The sequence below is a fragment of the Zophobas morio genome, unplaced genomic scaffold, assembly GCF_036711695.1.
Source record: "Zophobas morio isolate AGI-343-1 ecotype UQ-CSIRO unplaced genomic scaffold, CSIRO_AGI_Zmor_V1 ptg000026l, whole genome shotgun sequence".
Lineage (NCBI taxonomy): Eukaryota > Metazoa > Arthropoda > Insecta > Coleoptera > Tenebrionidae > Zophobas > Zophobas morio.
Window position 1 is genome coordinate 13138067 of NW_026972131.1, and position 22040 is coordinate 13160106.

The window sequence follows — 22040 nt, forward strand, 5'->3', positions numbered from 1 at the left end:
ATCTACCTGTTTACATAATTCCTATTTTTGCCCAGACACGTTCATTCATTCTTTACCATTTTTATCATCCACCGACATCGTCGTTGGGAATAATAAATCATCGCATCCAGTAAAACAGGAATCACGTAAGAATAATGACCAGCCTGAACACAAAACCTGCAATTATGAAAACCCACTGATTATAGAGAAAACACGTACAATTAGCTCATTTGGGACAACATAAAAACGATCGACGGCAACTTTTACGACTAGGATTGCTAAAATGTCGCCCGAACTTTTACTTCTATCGATATTAATTTTTTCCACGAAGTGTCAAACACGTAATTACAGGTTCGCCAATTTTATTAATTCGTTTACCATGTCTGCGAAAGTAACGACGTACATTTGCCGAAGCAAGTTTTCCCCGAAGTTAAAAATAATTCGATTGATGCCATTTTTAGAACACGACATTCTGTTTTGGAAAAACCTGACGAATAAGTACATCAATTATTCAACGAAAATTCAAACACACCTATGGACGAATCAGTTGTACGTAATTGATTTGGCTTGCAACCATTCTATGGAGATTCTAAAACAGGTTCTGATTTTAAATTGAGTTGGAGTTCGAGTTTGAATTAACGAATTGTACAGGCACAAGACTTCGGGATGTTTAAATTTCCACTGAAATGGTTAATCCACGGGGACACAATTCATTTATCGGAGTTTTATTTTGGAGTAGACAGTCAAGTTTTCGTTGTAGAACCACAGGATTCTGACAGAGTCGCACTTGTTTATAAATATTCTTCGGAAGACAAATTTGTGAAACGCTACTTGGATAACTTTGGTCAGTTTTCTTTCGCTGAAAGAACTAATCTGATGGGACATAGTTTTACTTTGTCTTGCGTTATCACAAACCCGGATTCGTTGAACCATTTGGGGGACTACAGGTGAATAGGGTCAGTCGGAAAATTGTGACTGCGGTGTTTTTCAGAGACACTCATATTGACGCCATCACCAAACTTAATTACGTTCTTGTGAACGTGTTAATGGATTATTTGAATGCTAGCAGGAAATTTGTGATGCGACAGACGTGGGGTTATAAAAATGCCTCGACGGGAATATATTCTGGAATGGTGGGTGATTTGCAAACCCACATTGCCGATCTAGGAGGTTAAATTTTTGTTTTTCCTAACTTACTAACTACTTATTTATATTTTAAAGGTACGGCTTTATTCTTTACATACGAACGTGTAGATATTATTGATTACTTAGCAGCTACGACTCCCTCTCACATGAAATTTATCTTCAGAGCACCTCCTCTGTCATACGTTACGAATGTTTTCGCACTTTCGTTTAGTTCTTCGGTGTGGCATTGCTGTTTCGCAATGGTTGCAGTCGTTGTTGTATTTATCTACATCATTGTCAAATGGGAATGGAAACAAACAAAATTTAGAAACAAAGTCGTACAAAATGTTGCTTTGCGTCCCAAATTTTTCGACGTGATAATGATGGAAATTGGGGCAATTACGCAACAAGGTAGCGACGTGGAGCCTCAAAGTAACACCGGAAGAATAATCACGATTTTCACTTTCATCGCTTTTATGTTCCTCTACACTTCTTATTCTGCAAACATAGTGGCGTTGTTGCAATCCACCACAAACAGTATTCAAACTCTGGAGGATTTATTACAATCGAGGATCAAACTCGGGGTCGAAGATATCGTTTACGCTCACTACTACTTCGAAGTAATGTGTTTATTATTCGCGAGAGCTATAAATATTTCCAGTGATTGTTGTAGAATGACCAAGAGCCTGTGAGGAAGGCAATTTACGAGCAAAAAGTGGCTCCGAAAGGTCAGAAAGCCAATTTTTTTAAAGCAGAGGAAGGTATTAGAAGGGTCCAAGAAGGATTTTTTGCCTTCCACATCGAACTAAATACGGGGTATAAAATAATCAGCAATTTGTTTCAAGAAGGGGAGAAGTGCGGCCTCAAGGAAATCGAATATGTAAATTTTATTGAACCGTGGGTCGCTACTCAGAAACGATCGCCGTACAAAGAGATCATGAAGATCGGGTAAAATTTAATTAACACTTGTTTGTGTGTTTACTGATTAGCAGTGTTGGATTGAGGACATGGGAAATTTACAAAGTATAGTCTGATAAATTCCGCTTATTTAAAAAATTTTAAAATTAAATTGTGCGATTTTCGTTTTGTGATAATCTACACATATTAAGAAAAAAGGCAAAATGTATCCCCGCCCACCCACCCTATCTCAATTGTGATGATTTTTTTTATTTGTCGTGAGCCAAGGAGGCGAAGCTTAACTGCAAAATCCTAATTTCTCTACGAGAAATTAAAAATATGGTTTTGTGTTGTTCAAAGAATACTAGGTATATTAAGAAAAAATTAAATCCAAAGATCAAGCCCCACCCATACTTGCCCTGATCTAAATATGTAGTAATGAAGTTTTCATTCGTTACCAATCCTAGGGGCGGAGTCTAGTAGCAAAATCCATATTTAAAAAATTTACCATTTTAACGTGTTTTAAGTTTCTAAGAATAAAAAAATCATAATAATTGAGATGGGTGGGTGGGCGGGGTTTATATTTCGCCTTTTTACTTTCTGAGCGTAAGCAAAGGAAGTACAGTATAACCTCGATAATCCAAATTTCAAATAAACTTTAATTTTATTAAACAGAAATAAAGTACATATTCTTAACCAACAAGGGAAAATAAATAAATTCGACACGTCGGGATCTATATCCCTGAATTTAATCAGAATTTTTAGATAACTTTTTCAAAAATGAAATTTCCCATTATGTATTCGTATTACCTCCCTTATGCAAATTTCGACCCATTCTCGACGATTTTCGAAATTTAACTAAATACTTCCATATAGATTTTGGGCCACAAAAGTCACTTCTGGCTTCATTTCTTCGATAACTTAAACCGTTTTTCCAGAATCGCCATTGAAATATCGCGATTTTTAAAAATTTCAAAAAATTCGAATTTCACACCGAATTTTCCGAAAATATTGCTCGGTTACCATGAAGTTGCTATATTTATGGAATCAGCACGTCGGGATATATATACATCTCTGAATTTTTTCAGAATTTTTAGACAACTTTTTCAAAAATGAAATTTTACACTATGGTAGTACTTGCCAAATAACCTACCCTCTATGAAAATAAAAGGCGGGTGGGCCAGGCTAGTATTTGCCAAAATATGATTCATTTTAACAAATGACCTACTCTTCTAAGAAAAGTTACTAGCCCCGCCCACCCACCCTTTATTTTCTTAGAAGAGTAGTCATCTGCCAAAATTAATCCTATCTTGGCAAGTATGAGACTGATTTTTGCAAAAGACATATTCTTTAAGAAAATAAGGGTGGGTGGGCGGGGCTAGTACTTGTCAAGATAAGACTGATTTTGGCAGATGAAAATAAAGGCTGGGTGGGAAGGGTTAGCACTTGTTAAAAACAAAATACTTGATAAATCAAAAAATAACAAATTGAAAAATCGGATAAACGAGAAATCGGAAAATTGTACAACTGTATAATCGGAAAATCAAAAACTGAAATATTGACAAATTGGAAAAAAACAAATCTTATAAAACCGAATTCGAAATTCCAGTTTTCATTTTTTTTTAGTTTTTAGATTTTTCAACTTTTGAAGAACAAATTAATTCTAACAGAAATTTTGAAAAATCGAAAAATCCAAAAATTGAAAATTAGAAACAAATTTTCAGATGTTTTATTAAACTTACGGTAAACATGGCAAATCGCTGATCAAAATTACCTTTTACTCCCTTCCAAAAACTCAGTGACAAAAAATTAAAAATCGAAAATTAAAAAAAAAATAAACATCTATTTTCTCGAGATTTTTAAAAATCAAATAATTGAGAAATCGGAAAACTGCCAAAATTGTAAAATTAAAAAATCGAAAGTTTTTACAGTTGTCCAGATAAATCAATAATCGAAAAACAGATCAAAAAATTGAAAATTTAAAAATCGTGAATTTGAAAAATTCGAAAGTTGAAAAATCGAAAAACTGAAAAATCTAGTGGTACTACGATAAGACTGATTTTGGCAAATGATCACTCTCTTAAGAAAACAAAGGGCGGTGGGTGCGGCTAGTATTTGCCAAAATAAGACTCATTTTGGCCAATGACCTACTCTTCTAAGAAAATAAAAAATAGGTCATCTGGCAAAATCATTCTTATCTTCGCAAGTATGATTTTTGCAGATGACATAACAACTAAGAAAACAAGGGCGGGTGGGCGGGGCTAGTACTTATTAAAATAAGACTGATTTTGGCAGATGAAAATAAAGGCTGGGTGGGAAGGGTTAGCACTTGTTAAAAACAAAATAATTGAAAAATCAAAAAATGACAAATTGAAAAATTGGATAAACGAGAAATCGGAAAATTGTACAACTGTATAGTCGGAAAATCAAAAACTGAAATATCGACAAATTGAAAAAAAACAAATCTTATAAAATCGAATTCGAAATTCCAGTTTTCAGTTTTTTTAGTTTTTAGATTTTTCAAGTTTTGAATATTGCATTTGATAATTTGTTTGACAATTTTGCACTTTTTAATTCCAATCTTTTGATTTTTCAAGTTTGAACTTCACAGCTTTTGAATCTTTTGATTTTTAAGTTTTCAAGGTCTAATGGTTAAAATTTTTCCTTTTCACTATTTGTCATTTTTCGATTTTTTAACTAAAAGAATAAATTTATTCGAACTGAAATTTTGAAAAATTGAAAATTAGAAACAAAGTTTTCAGATGTTTTAAAATGACTGTGAACATGGCAGATCGCTGATCAAAATTACTTTTTAATCCCTTCCAAAAACTCAGTGACAAAAAATTTAAAATCGAAAATTAAAAAAAAATAAACATCTATTTTGACGATATTTTTTAAAATCAAATAATTGAGAAATCGGAAAACTGCCAAAACTGTAAAATTAAAGAATCGAAAGTCTTTTCAGTTGTCCAGATAAATCAATAATTGAAAGACAGATAAAAAAATTGAAAATTTAAACAGCGAGAAATTGAAAAACCGAAAAACTGAAAAATCTAGTAGTACTCACTACGATAAGACTGATTTTGGCAAATGATCACTCTCTTAAGAAAACAAAGGGCGGGTGGGCGGGGCTAGTATTTGCCAAAATAAGACTCATTTTGGCCAATGACCTACTCTTCTAAGAAAATAAAGAATAGGTCATCTGGCAAAATCAGTCTTATCTTCGCAAGCATGATTTTTGCAGATGACATAACAACTAAGAAAACAAGGGGGGGTGGGCGGGGCTAGTACTTGTTAAAATAAGACTGATTTTGGCAGATGAAAATAAAGGCTGGGTGGGAACGGTTAGCATTTGTTAAAAACAAAAAAATTGAAAAATCAAAAAAGGACAAATTGAAAAATTGGATAAACGAGAAATCGGAAAATTGTACAACTGGATAATCGGAAAATCAAAAACTGAAATACCGACAAATTGAAAAAAAAAAAACAAATCTTATAAAATCGAATTCGAAATTCCAGTTTTCATTTTTTTTAGTTTTTAGATTTTTCAACTTTTGAATATTGCATTTGATAATTTGTTTGACAATTTTGCACTTTTTAATTCCAATCTTTTCATTTTTTAAGTTTTAACTTTACAGCTTTTGAATCTTTTGATTTTTAAGTTTTCAAGGTCTAATGGTTAAAATTTTTCCTTTTCACTATTTGTCATTTTTCGATTTTTTAACTAAAAGAATAAATTTATTCGAACTGAAATTTTGAAAAATTGAAAATTAGAAACAAAGTTTTCAGATGTTTTAAAATGACTGTGAACATGGCAGATCGCTGATCAAAATTACTTTTTAATTCCTTCCAAAAACTCAGTGACAAAAAATTAAAAATCGGAAATTAAAAAAAAATAAACATCTATTTTCTCTATGTTTTTAAAAATCAAATAATTAACACACATAACAATTGAGATGGGTGGGTGGGCGGGGTTTATATTTTGTCTTTTTACTTCCCGAGCGTAAGCAAATAAAGTACAGTATAACCTCGATAATCCGAATTAATTGGGGAAAGGTGTGTTCGGAATAGCGATTTGTTCGGATCAGCGAATTTCCCAAAAGCTGAAAGGGAATTGATTAACAACTTCATACACTGCTGAACACAAATTTCAAATAAACTTTAATTTTATTGAACAGAAATAAAGTACATATTCTTAACCAAGAATGAAGAATAAATAAATTCGACACGTCGGGATATATATCCCTGAATTTAATCAGAATTTTTAGATAACTTTTTCAAAAATGAAATTTCCCATTATGTATTCGTATTACCTCCCTTATGCAAATTTCGACCCATTCTCGACGATTTTCGAAATTTAACTAAATACTTCCATATAGATTTTGGGCCGCAGAAGTCACTTCTGGCTTCATTTCTTCGATAACTTAAACCGTTTTTCCAGAATCGCCATTGAAGTATCGCGATTTTTAAAAATTTCAAAAAAGTCTAATTTCACACCGAATTTTCCGAAAATTGCTCCGTTGCCATAAACATGCTATATTTATGAAATCAGCACGTCGGGATATATGTATATACATCTCTGAATTTTTTCAAAATTTTTAGACAACTTTTTCAAAAATGAAATTTTACACTATGGTAGTACTTACCAAATAACCTACCCTCTATGAAAATAAAAGGCGGATGGGCCAGGATAGTATTTGCCAAACTAAAATTCATTTTGACAAATGGCCCACTCTTCTAAGAAAAGGTACTAGCCCCGCCCACCCACCCTTTGTTTTCTCAGAAGACTAGTCATCTGCCAAAATTAATCTTATCTTGGCAAGTATGAGACTGATTTTTGCAAATAACATATTCTTTAAGAAAAAAGAGGGTGGGTGGGCGGGGCTAGTACTTGTCAAGATGAGACTGATTTTGGCAGATGACCCACTCTTCTAAGAAAACAAAGGGTGGGTGGGCGGGGCTAGTACTTGTCAAGATGAGACTGATTTTGCCAGATGACTTATTATTCTAAGAAAATAAAGACTGGGTGGGAGGGGTTAGCCCTTGCTAAAAACAAAAAAAGTGAAAAACCAAAAAATGACAAATTGAAAAATCGGATAAATGAGAAATCCGAAAATTGTACAACTGTATAATCGGAAAATCAAAAACTCAAATGTCGAACAATTGAAAAAAAAACATCTTATAAAATCGAAATTCCAGTTTTCATTTTTTTTAGTTTTTAGATTTTTCAACTTTTGAATATTTCATTTGATAATTTGTTTGACAATTTTGGAGTTTTTAATTCCAATCTTCTGATTTTTCAAATATTAACTTTACAATTTTTGAATTTTTTGATTTTTATTTTTCAAGTTCTCAAGTTAAAATTTTTGTTTTTCACGATTTGTCATTTTTCGATTTTTTAACTAAAAGAACAAATTTATTCGAACCGAAATTTTGAAAAATCGAAAAATCCGAAAATTGAAAATTAGAAACAAATTGTAAAGTTACGGTAAACATGGCAAATCGCCGATCAAAATTACTTTTTACTTCTTTCCAAAAACTCAGTGACAAAAAATTAAAAATCGAAAATAAAAAAAAATGAACACCTATTTTCACGATATTTTTAAAAATCAAAAAATTGAGAAATCGGAAAACTGCCAAAATTGTAAAATAATTAAAAAATCGAAAGTTTTTTCAGTTGTCCAGATAAATCAGTAATCGAAAAACAGATCAAAAATTTAAAAAGCGAGAAATTGAAAAATTCGAAAGTTGAAAAATCAAAAAACTGAAAAATCTAGTGGTACTACGATAAGACTGATTTTGGCAAATGATCACTCTCTTAAGAAAACAAAGGGCGGGTGGGCGGGGCTAGTATTTGCCAAAATAAGACTCATTTTGGCCAATGACCTACTCTTCTACGAAAATAAAAAATAGGTGTTCTGGCAAAATCATTCTTATCTTCGCAAGTATGATTTTTGCAGATGACATAACAACTAAGAAAACAAGGGTGGGTGGGCGGGGCTAGTACTTATTGAAATAAGACTGATTTTGGCAGATGAGCCACTCTTCAAAGAAAATAAAGGGTGGGTGAGCGGGGCTAGTACCTTTTCTTAGAAGAGTAGGTAATTTTCCAACTGCCTTTTATTTTCTTAGAGGGTAGGTTATTTGACAAGTACTAACAAATTTCGAGCCATTTTCGACGATTTTCCAAATTTAACTAAATACTTTTCCTTGTAGATTTCGGGGCGCAGAAATCATTCCGGCCTCATTTGTTCGATAACTTTAACCTTTTTTCCAGAATTAGAAATAGAAAAAAATTCAGTGCATTGAACTATCGCAATTTTTAAAAATTTCGAAAAATTCAATACAACACGTATAGAAAGATCTTACATCATTTTTGCCAGTAGGTGCATGTTTTTTTTTTAAGTTCGGTTCGGATTGCAGAGTTTTTGTTCGGATTAAAGAGATATCGACTTCAACTAGCCTCTGTTCGGATTACTGGATGTTCGGATAATCGTGGGGTTGGATTATAGAGGTTATACTGTATTGTAATCGAGTCCGTCGGCCGACTCTCTACTTTGCATTTTCTCGACCTATCATGACCCCTAGAGGACGAAGAAATAGATCTCCCGTTTCCGTCTGTCGGTCTGTCTGCCGTCCCGGATTTTTATTAGACGTATAATCTCCGAAAGTAATGAGTCGAAACATCCAGATTTTTGAAAAAAAAAAATCAAAATTAGGAAACAACATTTTGACGTTTAATTTGGAATCTGCAAAACCGAATGCTTTGAAATCTTGCAGATATTTACTTGTCCCCTCCAAAAAATTGATGACGTCACCTCAAAAGTTTGCCGAATAAATCCTACCTAAAATGTAGAAAATATGAGTCTGCACTTAAATTTATCATTCCATTCAAATTTTTTGGATTTGCGTATATAGGGTGACTCAAAAAAATTAATGAATGCGTGAATTTATTTTATTGATTTAATCAGGAACTACAAAACCAAATGCTTTGAAATCTTGGAGATGATTTAAAGTTATCATAGGCGTGGTAAATTTTTGATCAAAATATATTTGATCACGCTACCCCAAATTTTTTCCGAAAAAACGCTATCTTAAATGTGCATTGTGCAAAGTATGATGAGTCGATAATTGTGATTTATCACTGCACAAATATTTTTTAAATTTGCTCATACAGGGTGTCTCAGAAAAATGAATGACTGAATTGTTAAAAACTAAATATCCAGCCAGATTTAGGAATTTAACTTGCTACTATGGAAATATGCAATTTAACATCTTTAAATTTCACAAGTTCTTACAAGATTAATAGAGGCAAAATCAGTTTTATCTTAACAAATACGAGACCCGCCCACCCGCCCTCTATTTTCTCAGAGGATATGTCATCTGCCAAGATCGGTCTTATCTGAGCAGGTGGTAGCCCCGCCCACCCGCCTCTATTTTCTCAGAGGATATGTCATCTGCCAAATTAAGACTTATCTTAGCAAGTCTTGCTAACATAAGTCTTATTTTATCAAATGACATCCTCTGAGAAAATAGAGGGTGGGTGGGCGGGGCTAGAACTTTGGTAAGATAAGACTGATTTTGGTAGATGACATTTCCTTTGAAAAAACAGAGGGCGGGTGGGCGGGGCTAGTACTTGCTAAGATAAGACTTATTTTGGCAAAAAAATAATGAATGTGTCAATTTATTTTATTGATTAAGTCAGGAACGGCTCATTGCATTTTCCAGAAAATTTTGACTACTTTACTTAAAACATGAAAAAATGCAGGGGTATCTTATTTTATAAAATTTAAATAACTTTTACTACGATATTCGTAAATGCTAATTAACATTTCAAATAAAATAACCCACTTTTGTACTCGCAGGTTCAAACGCATGCACGAATACGGAATCCAGAAGCGAGAAGTCCGGAAGGTGTATACCCGGAAACCGCAATGTCAATCCGGTGGAAGCAACTTCGGCAGCGTCGGACTCATCGACTGCTACTCCGCTTTTCTAGTATTTGGATCCGGGCTAGCGTTAGCCCTCCTCCTTTTATGCTCAGAAATAATAGTTAAAAAATTTTCCACTCGATTATCAAATTAATAGTGATCGCGTTTTTTAAATTTCCGGTCACGCACTAACACTGAATAATTAATTAGTAGACATTTTAAAGCATAAACACTTTTCACGATGGCGGATCTCAGTGACTATGTCTTCATGAAAGAAAAGAAGCACACTTCTATTAGGTAGATATAGCACGAGCTTGATTTTTCATTCTAACTTATTATTATTATTATTCTTAGAGTTATCTGGTACCTAGTATACGGATTTTTTATTATGTTAACCGTGAGCTTGATTATCAATCTCTGGCGGGAGTTTTTGACAAATCCCACCGTAACGACACTGGAAAGCACCTCCCACCCCGTCTCCAAGGTCCCGTTTCCGGGAGTGGCGATTTGCAACATCAACAAAATTAGTAAAAAGCGCGCACAAATTTTTGCACAGAACATGTAAGTATGAGCGAAAACGACCATCCTTGTGTTGATAATAGTGTAATAGAGCTGAACACGTCTCAAACGTAAACGCATCAGAAGTACTCAATTTAATACCTCTACTTGGAAAGTTATACGACTTTGACTATAACACCAAAGACGAAACTAAACTTACGAAATTACAAAAAATCCTAGACGCGGTACATCTAAATACAATTACCGTCATGAACAAGGTATACTTTAATTTTGCCAATAATTGTGCCTTCAAGATAAATATTTCTAGCTTACTTATACGTGCGACGATTTCCTCATTAAATGCAAGTGGCTCGGAAATTTGGAAAATTGTTCCCGTATTTTTAAAATGAGGCTAACTTACGACGGATACTGTTGTACGTTTAATTACGTAAAGAACACACCGCAGCACAAGTGAGTTAAAATATTACCTAGGGGAACACACAGTATTTTCTTGTAGCAAAGTTCCAGCAGGAGCGGCACCACTTACGGGAGAACCCGGCATCGACAGAGGTTTATACGTGAAGATAAATAACGACCCCGAAGACTATTTTTACACATCTTTGAGTTCGGCCGGAGTGACAGTTAAGTATAATATTGTAAAAAAGCCAAATTAAATAATCTCTCGTAGGTTCAAGTATTCGTGCCCACCGACTACCCTGACAAACCCAGCGGTAGTTTAATCGAAGTAGTCGCAAGACTAAACACTGAAACTTTCGTGAGAATAAAACCGACAACACTATTTACGGTTAGAGACGTAATCGAATATCCCTTATCCAAAAGGGGGTGTCTTTTTGACGAAGAACGAGTGACGGGGTTCCACGGGGTTTATTCCCAGAGTGACTGCAACGTGGATTGCAGAGTTGCCAGTTCTTTAGCGCTGTGTCAGTGTGTACCTTTCATGGTACCTTTAAGTACTCCGGAAAATGTATGCACGTTGAACAATCTACAATGTTTACATCGATACAAAAGTGGTTTTTTAAATTGTTGTTGTGGATTTTTGGTGATGGAATGTTTTAGGTAAGTGGAACACTATGTATCCTGAGGATGACACTTCTGGGTTTCTGCAACGCGAACAACATGACTCTTTGAGGTGTACAAATAATTGTTATCCTTCGTGTGGTGGTACTACGTATGATGTGATTTCGGACAGTGCGGCCATCCATAAGTCGAGGTAGATTTTCTTAAGATCTCGTCACTTGACAACTTGTTTGATCTACAGACCAGAGCGCGCTCAAGCTAGTGTCGACTCTAAGCGTTCAGACGCGAGAATCTAAAAAAAAATTGAAAAATTGAGAAATCGAAAAATCGAAAATCTGAAAAATCCCACAACTGAAATTTCGAAAAATTGAGAAATGAAAGAAAAACTGAAGAATGGAAAAACTGAAAAATCCCAAAACTGAAAGACCCAAAAACTGAAAATCAGAAAACTGAAAAATTGAGAAACCCAAACAGCAAAAAAGTGAAGTCGAAAAACCGAAACCTTAAAAAAATTTCGAATGATTGAAAAATCAAAAAGCTAAAAAATTTAAGAATTGAAGAACTGGAAAATCGAAACAGTCGCACGTCAAGAAATGGGAAAATCAAAAAATCGAAAAATTGGGAATTTAGAAAAGTCAAAAATTGAAAAATTTAAAAATCAGAATATTTAAAAATCGTAAAATTGAAGAGAAAAAAAAATGAAAAAACGTAAAACTGAGAATTCGAAAAATTGAAAAATGAAAAATTATAAAATCGAAAATTGAATCATAGACAATCTGAAAAATCCCAAAACTGAAATTTCGAAACTGAAATATGTATCCTAAAACTGAAAAAATGAAAAATTCAAAAATCTAAAATTTAAAAACCGAAAAACTGAAACTCCAAAATTTCAAAAATCGAAAAATTGAAAATTCGAAACATCGAAAAACTGGAAAATTGAAAAACCGAAAATCCGAAGAGTAAAAAATTGGAAAACTGAGAAATCGAAAAATCAAAAGATCGAGAAATCGACAAGTTAAAAATTGAAAAAAATGATAAATCAAGAAATTGAACAATCAAAAAATCAAAATAAAATTGAATAATTGAAATATTGAAAAAGATGAAAAGATCGAAAAGTCAAAATATCATGAAGTCAAAAAATTGAGAAACCGATAAGCCAAAATCGAAAAATCGAAAAGTTAAAAGTTGAAAAATTGGAAAATCAAGAAATCTGAAACCTGAAAAATAAAAAAACCGAAAAAAATGGAAAACTGAGAAACCGAATAGGCCCAAAATAAAAAATCGAAAAGTTTTAAATTGAAAAACTGATAAATCGAGAAATTGAACAATCAAAATATCGAAACATCCAAATCTCGGGAAATCAAAACATTGAAAAACCGAAAAATTTAAAAATCGAAAATTTGAAAAAACGAAAATTTGAAAATAAGAAAATCTAAAACTGGGAAGTGGAAAAATCAAAATATTGAAGAACTGAAATGAAAAATGGAGCAATCGAAAAATCTAAAATTCTAAAAATTGAAAAATTAAAATACCAACAGCTTCAAAAATCTAAAATTTAAAAATCGAAAAAGTACAATTAATTGAAAAAGTACAAAAATCGACACATCGAAAAACCGAAAAATGAAAGAAAACCTGAAGAATGGAAAAACTGAAAAATCCCAGAATTGAAATATCCAAAACTTGAGAATCTGAAAAACTGAGAAATCGAAACATCAAAAAGTGAAGTTAAAAAATCGAAACCTTAAAAAAAATGAAAAATAGAAAAATCGAAAAATTGAAGAATTGAAGAACTGGAAAATCTAAAAACCGAAAATCCGAAAAGTAAAAAATCGGAAAATTGAGAAATCGAAAAATCAAAAGATCGAGAAATCGAGAAGTCGAAAAGTCAAAAAATTGGGAAACCGAAATAGGCGAAAATCGAAAAGTTAAAAATTGAAAAAATGATAAATCGAGAAATTGACAATCAAAACATCGAAACATCCAAATCTTTATAAATCGAGAAATCATAAAATTAAAAAAAAAATTGAATAATTGAAATATTGAGAAATCGAAAGATCAAACGATCGAGAAATGGAAAAATCGTGAAATCGAAAAATCGAAAAAATGAAAAACCGATAAGCCAAAATGGAAAAAACGAAAAATCAGAAGTTGAAAAATTTGAAAATCGAAAAATTAAAAGCGGAAAAATAAAAAAAATGGAAAAACTGAGAAACCGAATAGGTCCAAAATAAAAATCGAAAAGTTTTAAATTGAAAAACTGATACATCGAGAAACTGAACAGTCAAAATATCGAAACATCCAAATCTCGACAAATCGAGAAAACAAAACTTTGAAAAATAGAAAAATTTTAAAATGGAAAAATTGAAAAAAAGAAGATCTAAACTGGGAAGTCGAAAAACCAAAAGATTAAGAAATCGAAACATTTGAAAAATTCAAAAACATGAAAAATTAAAATATTGATAAATCAAGCAATTAAAAATCTAAAACTTTAAAAATTGAAAAATTAAAATACCAAAAGATTGAAGAATCTAAAATTTAAAAATCGAAACATTGCAAAATCGAAAAAGTACGAAAATCGACACATCGAAAAATTCAGAAATCAAAAATTGAAGTCGATGAATCGAAATATTGAAAAATCCCAAAACTGAAATATCCAAAAATTGAGAAATCGAAACATCAAAGAAATGAAATTGACAAATCGAAACCTTAAAAAAAATCAAAAGATTGAAAAATGCCAAAAAAAATAGAAAAATTGAGAATTTAGAAAAGTCAAAAATTGAATAATTGAAAAATCGCAATACTTAAAAATCGTAAAAATGTAGAGGATAAAAAATTGAAAAAACGTAAAACTGAAACATCGAAAAATTGAGAATTCGAAAAATTGAAATTTCGAAAAATTGAGAAATGAAAGAAAAACTGAAGAATGGAAAAACTGAAAAATCCCAAAACTGAAAGACCCAAAAACTGAAAATCAGAAAACTGAAAAATTGAGAATCCCAAACATCAAAAAAGTGAAGTCGAAAAACCGAAACCTTAAAAAAATTTCGAATAATAGAAAAATCAAAAAGCTAAAAAATTTAAGAATTGAAGAACTGGAAAATCGAAACAGTCGCACGTCAAGAAATGGGAAAATCAAAAAATCGAAAAATTGGGAATTTAGAAAAGTCAAAAATTGAAAAATTGAAAAATCAGAATATTTAAAAATCGTAAAATTGAAGAGAAAAAAAAATGAAAAAACGTAAAATCGAGAATTCGAAAAATCGAAAATTGAAAAATTATAAAATCGAAAATTGAATAATAGACAATCTGAAAAATCCCAAAACTGAAATTTCGAAACTGAAATATGTATCCTAAAACTGAAAAAATGAAAAATTCAAAAATCTAAAATTTAAAAACCGAAAAACTGAAACTCCAAAATTTCAAAAATCGAAAAATTGAAAATTCGAAACATCGAAAAACTAGAAAATTGAAAAACCGAAAATCCGAAGAGTAAAAAATTGGAAAACTGAGAAATCGAAAAATCAAAAGATCGAGAAATCGACAAGTTAAAAATTGAAAAAAATGGTAAATCAAGAAATTGAACAATCAAAAATTCGAAACATTCAAATCTCGATAAATCGAGAAATCAAAAAATAAAAATAAAATTGAATAATTGAAATATTGAGAAAGATGAAAAGATCGAAAAGTCAAAATATCATGAAGTCAAAAAATTGAGAAACCGATAAGCCAAAATCGAAAAATCGAAAAGTTAAAAGTTGAAAAATTGGAAAATCAAGAAATCTGAAACCTGAAAAATAAAAAAACCGAAAAAAATGGAAAACTGAGAAACCGAATAGGCCCAAAATAAAAAATCGAAAAGTTTTAAATTGAAAAACTGATAAATCGAGAAATTGAACAATCAAAATATCGAAACATCCAAATCTCGATAAATCGGGAAATCAAAACATTGAAAAACCGAAAAATTTAAAAATCGAAAATTTGAAAAAAAGAAAATCTAAAACTGGGAAGTGGAAAAATCAAAAGATTAAAAAATCGAAACATTTGAAAAATTCAAAAACATGAAAAATTGGAATACTGAAGAACTGAAATGAAAAATGGAGCAATCGAAAAATCTAAAATTCTAAAAATTGAAAAATTAAAATACCAACAGCTTCAAAAATCTAAAATTTAAAAATCGAAACATTGAAAAATCGAAAAAGTACAAAAATCGACACATCGAAAAACCGAAAAATGAAAGAAAACCTGAAGAATGGAAAAACTGAGAAATCGAAACATCAAAAAGTGAAGTTAAAAAATCGAAACCTTAAAAAAAATGAAAAATAGAAAAATCGAAAAATTGAAGAATTGAAGAACTGGAAAATCTAAAAACCGAAAATCCGAAAAGTAAAAAATCGGAAAATTGAGAAATCGAAAAATCAAAAGATCGAGAAATCGAGAAGTCGAAAAGTCAAAAAATTGGGAAACCGAAATAGGCGAAAATCGAAAAGTTAAAAATTGAAAAAATGATAAATCGAGAAATTGACAATCAAAACATCGAAACATCCAAATCTTTATAAATCGAGAAATCAAAAAATTTAAAAAAAATTGAATAATTGAAATATTGAGAAATCGAAAGATCAAACGATCGAGAAATGGAAAAATCGTGAAATCGAAAAATCGAAAAAATGAAAAACCGATAAGCCAAAATGGAAAAAACGAAAAATCAGAAGTTGAAAAATTTGAAAATCGAAAAATTAAAAGCGGAAAAATAAAAAAAATGGAAAAACTGAGAAACCGAATAGGTCCAAAATAAAAATCGAAAAGTTTTAAATTGAAAAACTGATACATCGAGAAACTGAACAGTCAAAATATCGAAACATCCAAATCTCGACAAATCGAGAAAACAAAACTTTGAAAAATAGAAAAATTTTAAAATGGAAAAATTGAAAAAAAGAAGATCTAAACTGGGAAGTCGAAAAACCAAAAGATTAAGAAATCGAAACATTTGAAAAATTCAAAAACATGAAAAATTAAAATACCAAAAGATTGAAGAATCTAAAATTTAAAAATCGAAACATTGAAAAATCGAAAAAGTACGAAAATCGACACATCGAAAAATTCAGAAATCAAAAATTGAAGTCGATGAATCGAAATATTGAAAAATCCCAAAACTGAAATATCCAAAAATTGAGAAATCGAAACATCAAAGAAATGAAATTGACAAATCGAAACCTTAAAAAAAATCAAAAGATTGAAAAATGCCAAAAAAAAATAGAAAAATTGAGAATTTAGAAAAGTCAAAAATTGAATAATTGAAAAATCGCAATACTTAAAAATCGTAAAAATGTAGAGGATAAAAAATTGAAAAAACGTAAAACTGAAACATCGAAAAATTGAGAATTCGAAAAATTGAAATTTCGAAAAATTGAGAAATGAAAGAAAAACTGAAGAATGGAAAAACTGAAAAATCCCAAAACTGAAAGACCCAAAAACTGAAAATCAGAAAACTGAAAAATTGAGAAGCCCAAACATCAAAAAAGTGAAGTCGAAAAACCGAAACCTTCAAAAAATTTCGAATAATTGAAAAATCAAAAAGCTAAAAAATTTAAGATTTGAAGAACTGGAAAATCGAAACAGTCGCACGTCAAGAAATCGGAAAATCAAAAAATCGAAAAATTGGGAATTTTGAAAAGTCAAAAATTGAAAAATTGAAAAATCAGAATATTTAAAAATCGTAAAATTGAAGAGAAAAAAAAATGAAAAAACGTAACATTGAGAATTCGAAAAATCGAAAATTGAAAAATTATAAAATCGAAAATTGAATAATAGACAATCTGAAAAATCTCAAAACTGAAATTTCGAAACTGAAATATGTATCCTAAAACTGAAAAAATGAAAAATTCAAAAATCTAAAATTTAAAAACCGAAAAACTGAAACTCCAAAATTTCAAAAATCGAAAAATTGAAAATTCGAAACATCGAAAAACTGGAAAATTGAAAAACCGAAAATCCGAAGAGTAAAAAATTGGAAAACTGAGAAATCGAAAAATCAAAAGATCGAGAAATCGACAAGTTAAAAATTGAAAAAATTATAAATCAAGAAATTGAGCAATCAAAAAATCGAAACATTCAAATCTCGATAAATCGAGAAATCAAAAAATAAAAATAAAATTGAATAATTGAAATATTGAGAAAGATGAAAAGATCGAAAAGTCAAAATATCATGAAGTCAAAAAATTGAGAAACCGATAAGCCAGAATCGAAAAAACGAAAAGTTAAAAGTTGAAAAATTGGAAAATCAAAAAATCTGAAACCTGAAAAATAAAAAAACCGAAAAAAATGGAAAACTGAGAAACCGAATAAGCCCAAAATAAAAAATCGAAAAGTTTTAAATTGAAAAACTGATAAATCGAGAAATTGAACAATCAAAATATCGAAACATCCAAATCTCGATAAATCGGGAAATCAAAACATTGAAAAACCCAAAAATTTAAAAATCGAAAATTTGAAAAAACGAAAATTTGAAAAAAAGAAAATCTAAAACTGGGAAGTGGAAAAATCAAAATATTGAAGAACTGAAATGAAAAATGGAGCAATCGAAAAATCTAAAATTCTAAAAATTGAAAAATTAAAATACCAACAGCTTCAAAAATCTAAAATTTAAAAATCGAAAAAGTACAATTAATTGAAAAAGTACAAAAATCGACACATCGAAAAACCGAAAAATGAAAGAAAACCTGAAGAATGGAAAAACTGAAAAATCCCAGAATTGAAATATCCAAAACTTGAGAATCTGAAAAACTGAGAAATCGAAACATCAAAAAGTGAAGTTAAAAAATCGGAACCTTAAAAAAAATGAAAAATAGAAAAATCGAAAAATTGAAGAATTGAAGAACTGGAAAATCTAAAAACCGAAAATTCGAAAAGTAAAAAATCGGAAAATTGAGAAATCGAAAAATCAAAAGATCGAGAAATCGAGAAGTCGAAAAGTCAAAAAATTGGGAAACCGAAATAGGCGAAAATCGAAAAGTTAAAAATTGAAAAACTGATACATCGAGAAACTGAACAGTCAAAATTTCGAAACATCCAAATCTCGACAAATCGAGAAAACAAAACATTGAAAAATAGAAAAATTTTAAAATGGAAAAATTGAAAAAAAGAAAATCTAAACTGGGAAGTCGAAAAATCAAAAGATTAAGAAATCGAAACATTTGAAAAACTCAAAAACATGAAAAATTAAAATATTGATAAATCAAGCAATCGAAAAATCTAAAACTTTAAAAATTGAAAAATTAAAATACCAAGAGATTGAAAAATCTAAAATTTAAAAATCGAAACATTGAAAAATCGAAAAAGTACGAAAATCGACGCATCGAAAAATTCAGAAATCAAAAATTGAAAAGTCGATGAATCGAAATATTGAAAAATCCCAAAACTGAAATATCCAAAAATTGAGAAATCGAAACATCAAAGAAATGAAATCGACAAATCGAAACCTTAAAAAAAATCGAAAGATTGAAAAATGCCAAAAAAAAATAGAAAAATTGAGAATTTAGAAAAGTCAAAAATTGAATATTTGAAAAATCGCAATACTTAAAAATCGTAAAAATGTAGAGGATAAAAAATTGAAAAAACGTAAAACTGAAACATCAAAAATTGAGAATTCGAAAAATTGAAAATTGAAAAATTGAGAAATTGTAAAATCGAAAATTCAATAATAGATAATCTGAAAAATCCCAAGACTGAAATTTCAAAAATTGAAAAATAAAAGAAAGACTAAAGAATGGAAAAACTGAAAAATCTCGAAACTGAAATATGTATCCAAAAACTAAGAAATTAAAAAATTGAAAAACTGAAAAATCAAAAACCTAAAAAATTGAAAATTTGAAGAATTGAAAAAATGAAAAATCGAAAAACTGAGTTTATAAAAATTGAAACATCAAAAAATCGAAAAAATGAATCATTCAAAAATCTAAAATTTAAAAACAGAAAAACGAAAAATCGAGAAATTAAAACTGCAAAATTTCAAAAATCGAAAAATTGAAAAATCGAAACATCGAAAAACTGGAAAATCGAAAAATCGAAAAGTTAAAAATGAAAAAATGATAAATCGAGAATTCAAAAAGTTAAAACAAAAATGAATCATTGAAATGCATATTGAGAAATCGAAACCAAAAGATGGATAAATTGAGAAACCGATAAGCCAAAATCGAAAAAACGAAAAGTTAAAAAATTGGAAAATCGAAAAATATAAAACCGGAAAAATATGAAAAATTAAAATACCAAAAGATTGAAAAATCTAAAAATTTAAAAATCGAAACATTGAAAAATAAAAAAAGTGCAAAAATCGACACATCGAAAAATCCAGAAACCAAAAATCGAAATATTGAAGAATGCCAAAACTGAAATATCCAAAAATTGAGAATCTGAAAAATTGAGAAATCGAAACATCAAAAAAGTGAAGTTGAAAAATCGAAATCTTAAAAAAAAACGAAAAATTGAAAAGTCGAAAAATTATAGAATTGAAGAACTGAAAAATCGAAACAATCGCAAGTCAAAAAATGGGAAAATCAAATCAAGATCGATTAATTGAAAAATCGAAAAATTGAGAAATTAGAAACGTCAAAAATTGAAACATTGAAAAATCAAAACATTTAATGATCGTAAAATTGAAGAGGAGAGAAATTGAAAAAACGTAAAACTGAAACATCGGAAAATTGAGAATTCGAAAAATTGAAAATTGAAAAATTGAGAAATTGTAAAAATGAAATTTCGAAAAATTGAAAAATGAAAGAAAAACTGAAGAATGGAAAAATTTAAAAATCGCGAAGATGAAATGTATCCAAAAACCGAGAAATTAAAAAATTGAAAAATTGAGAAATCAAAAACCTAAAAAATTGAAAAATTGAAGAATTGAGGAAATGAAAAATCGAAAAACTGAGAAACAACAAAAAATCGAAAAAATGAAAAATTCAAATCTCAAATTTAAAAACCGATAAACGAAAATTCGAGAAAGTGAAACTCCAAAATTTTGAAAATCGAAAAATTGGAAAATCGGACACTTGATAAATCGAAACAATGAAAAACTGGAGAATCTGAAAATCAAGAATTTGAAAAATTGAAAACTTGAAAAATCGAAGAACTGAAAAATCTCAAAATATATAAAAAAACTGAGAAATTAAAAAATTGAAGAATTGAAATGAAAAATCGAAAAACTGATTTTTTATAAAAGTCAAATTTAAAAAACTAATAAAATCGAAATATTTAAAAATCCTAAAATTGAAGAGAAAAAAAATTGAAAAATTGGGAAATTGTAAAAGCGAAAAATTGAAAAATGAAATAAAAATTGAAGAATGGAATAACTGAAAAATCTCAAAATGTATCCAAAAACTGAGAAATTAATGAAAAATTGAGAAATCAAAAAGTCAAAAAAGTGAAGTCGAAAAGTCAAAACCCAAAAAATCGAAAAATTGAAAAATCAAAAACCTGAAAAATTGACAAATTGAAGATTTGAAATGAAAAATCGAAATATTTAAAAAACGTGAAATTGAAGAGGAGAAAAATTAGAAAAACGTAAAATTGAAACATCGAAAAATTGAGAAGTCGAAACATTGAATAATGAATAAACTACTGAAATTATAGTCGAAACCGGTTAGGATATGTATGACATCACGTTTATAGACTCTGAACGCTTAGAGTCGACATTGGCTTGAGTGCGCTCTGGTCTATAGATCAAACAAGTTCTCACGCAACGATCTACATTGAACTTTAGACTACTGTTTATTTCTCCGCAGAGCAGAGAATCAAACAAGCGTCCAAATCTACTACTCAGAACGATTTTCGGCGTTGTACAAACAAGACGTAGTTTACTATTGGTTCGAAATCCTAAGTAAGTATTTATTTTCCCGAACTTCTTCACACTTATTAACTTGCTTCAGGCAACTTTGGCGGAACTTTTGGACTCATCATCGGCATGAGTTTAGTATCCATAATAGAATTTAGTGTATTCTCCTTCCAAGTCCTGCGAAGAAAAACCCACAGCTAATTGGTTCGCACCGACCGCTTAACAACACAAAAAGGAAATTTGAACTCATAACAACACTATTAATTTCCGTCGCACTAACGATTTTCACAGTTTGTATTACTAACCCTGTCACAATAAAACGAACATTTCACCTAATGGAAACCCACCACTTAATATTTCTCCGCTGTATTTACATAGCGCTGTCCCTCTTCACGATTTTAATGATGGTAACTTTATACAACGACTTCCTCAACAACCCCACAGTGACCAGTCTCGAAGACGCCTCCTTCCCCGTAACCCGAGTCCCCTTTCCCGGAATTTCAGTCTGCAGCGTCAACAAAATCAGCAAACGGAAAGCCCAAGACTTAGCGACACACCTGTAACTTAATTTTTTGTGTAAAACCAATCCGAAATTGTTTATTTTAGAGCGACCATCAGCAACAAAAATCAAAGCTTGATTTTAAGGTACGTGGGCTTTATCGGACAGTTGCACGATTTTGACGCCGCGCGGTCAAAAATTAGGGAACTCGTGGAGTTCCAAACGATTTTGAAACGTTCGAGTTTGCTAA

General features: G+C 30.3%; 2 protein-coding genes across 2 annotated transcripts; both read left to right on the forward strand.

The window, feature by feature from the left end:
- Nucleotides 1–358: 358 nt before the first annotated feature.
- On the forward strand, nucleotides 359–10087 carry LOC135136074 (glutamate receptor 2-like). The gene is made up of 7 exons (XM_064065201.1): nucleotides 359–392; nucleotides 441–577; nucleotides 631–926; nucleotides 971–1149; nucleotides 1201–1724; nucleotides 1778–2052; nucleotides 9867–10087. The coding sequence occupies exons 1-7, from the start codon at nucleotides 359–361 to the stop codon at nucleotides 10084–10086; spliced, it is 1665 nt and encodes a 554-aa protein (XP_063921271.1). The 3' UTR covers nucleotide 10087.
- Nucleotides 10087–21514, forward strand: LOC135136075 (sodium channel protein Nach-like). Its single transcript, XM_064065202.1, has 9 exons — nucleotides 10087–10229; nucleotides 10287–10493; nucleotides 10543–10708; nucleotides 10759–10901; nucleotides 10948–11071; nucleotides 11119–11458; nucleotides 11508–11661; nucleotides 21242–21336; nucleotides 21386–21514. The coding sequence occupies exons 1-9, from the start codon at nucleotides 10174–10176 to the stop codon at nucleotides 21490–21492; spliced, it is 1392 nt and encodes a 463-aa protein (XP_063921272.1). The 5' UTR covers nucleotides 10087–10173; the 3' UTR covers nucleotides 21493–21514.
- The last annotated feature ends 526 nt before the right edge of the window (nucleotides 21515–22040 follow it).

What these genes read in the sequence shown, in the direction of transcription:
- LOC135136074 (XM_064065201.1), top strand. Translation starts at nt 359, where the DNA reads ATGTCTGCGAAAGTAACGACGTACATTTGCCGAA. An exon ending in CTATGGAGATTCTAAAACAG is followed by an intron (nt 578 to 630) that starts GTTCTGATTTTA and finishes CGAATTGTACAG; the next exon opens with GCACAAGACTTCGGGATGTT. An exon ending in ACGCTCACTACTACTTCGAA is followed by an intron (nt 1,725 to 1,777) that starts GTAATGTGTTTA and finishes TGATTGTTGTAG; the next exon opens with AATGACCAAGAGCCTGTGAG.
- LOC135136075 (XM_064065202.1), top strand. Translation starts at nt 10,174, where the DNA reads ATGGCGGATCTCAGTGACTATGTCTTCATGAAAGAAAAGAAGCACACT. An exon ending in TGAGTTCGGCCGGAGTGACA is followed by an intron (nt 11,072 to 11,118) that starts GTTAAGTATAAT and finishes AATCTCTCGTAG; the next exon opens with GTTCAAGTATTCGTGCCCAC. An exon ending in GCGGCCATCCATAAGTCGAG is followed by an intron (nt 11,662 to 21,241) that starts GTAGATTTTCTT and finishes ATTTCTCCGCAG; the next exon opens with AGCAGAGAATCAAACAAGCG.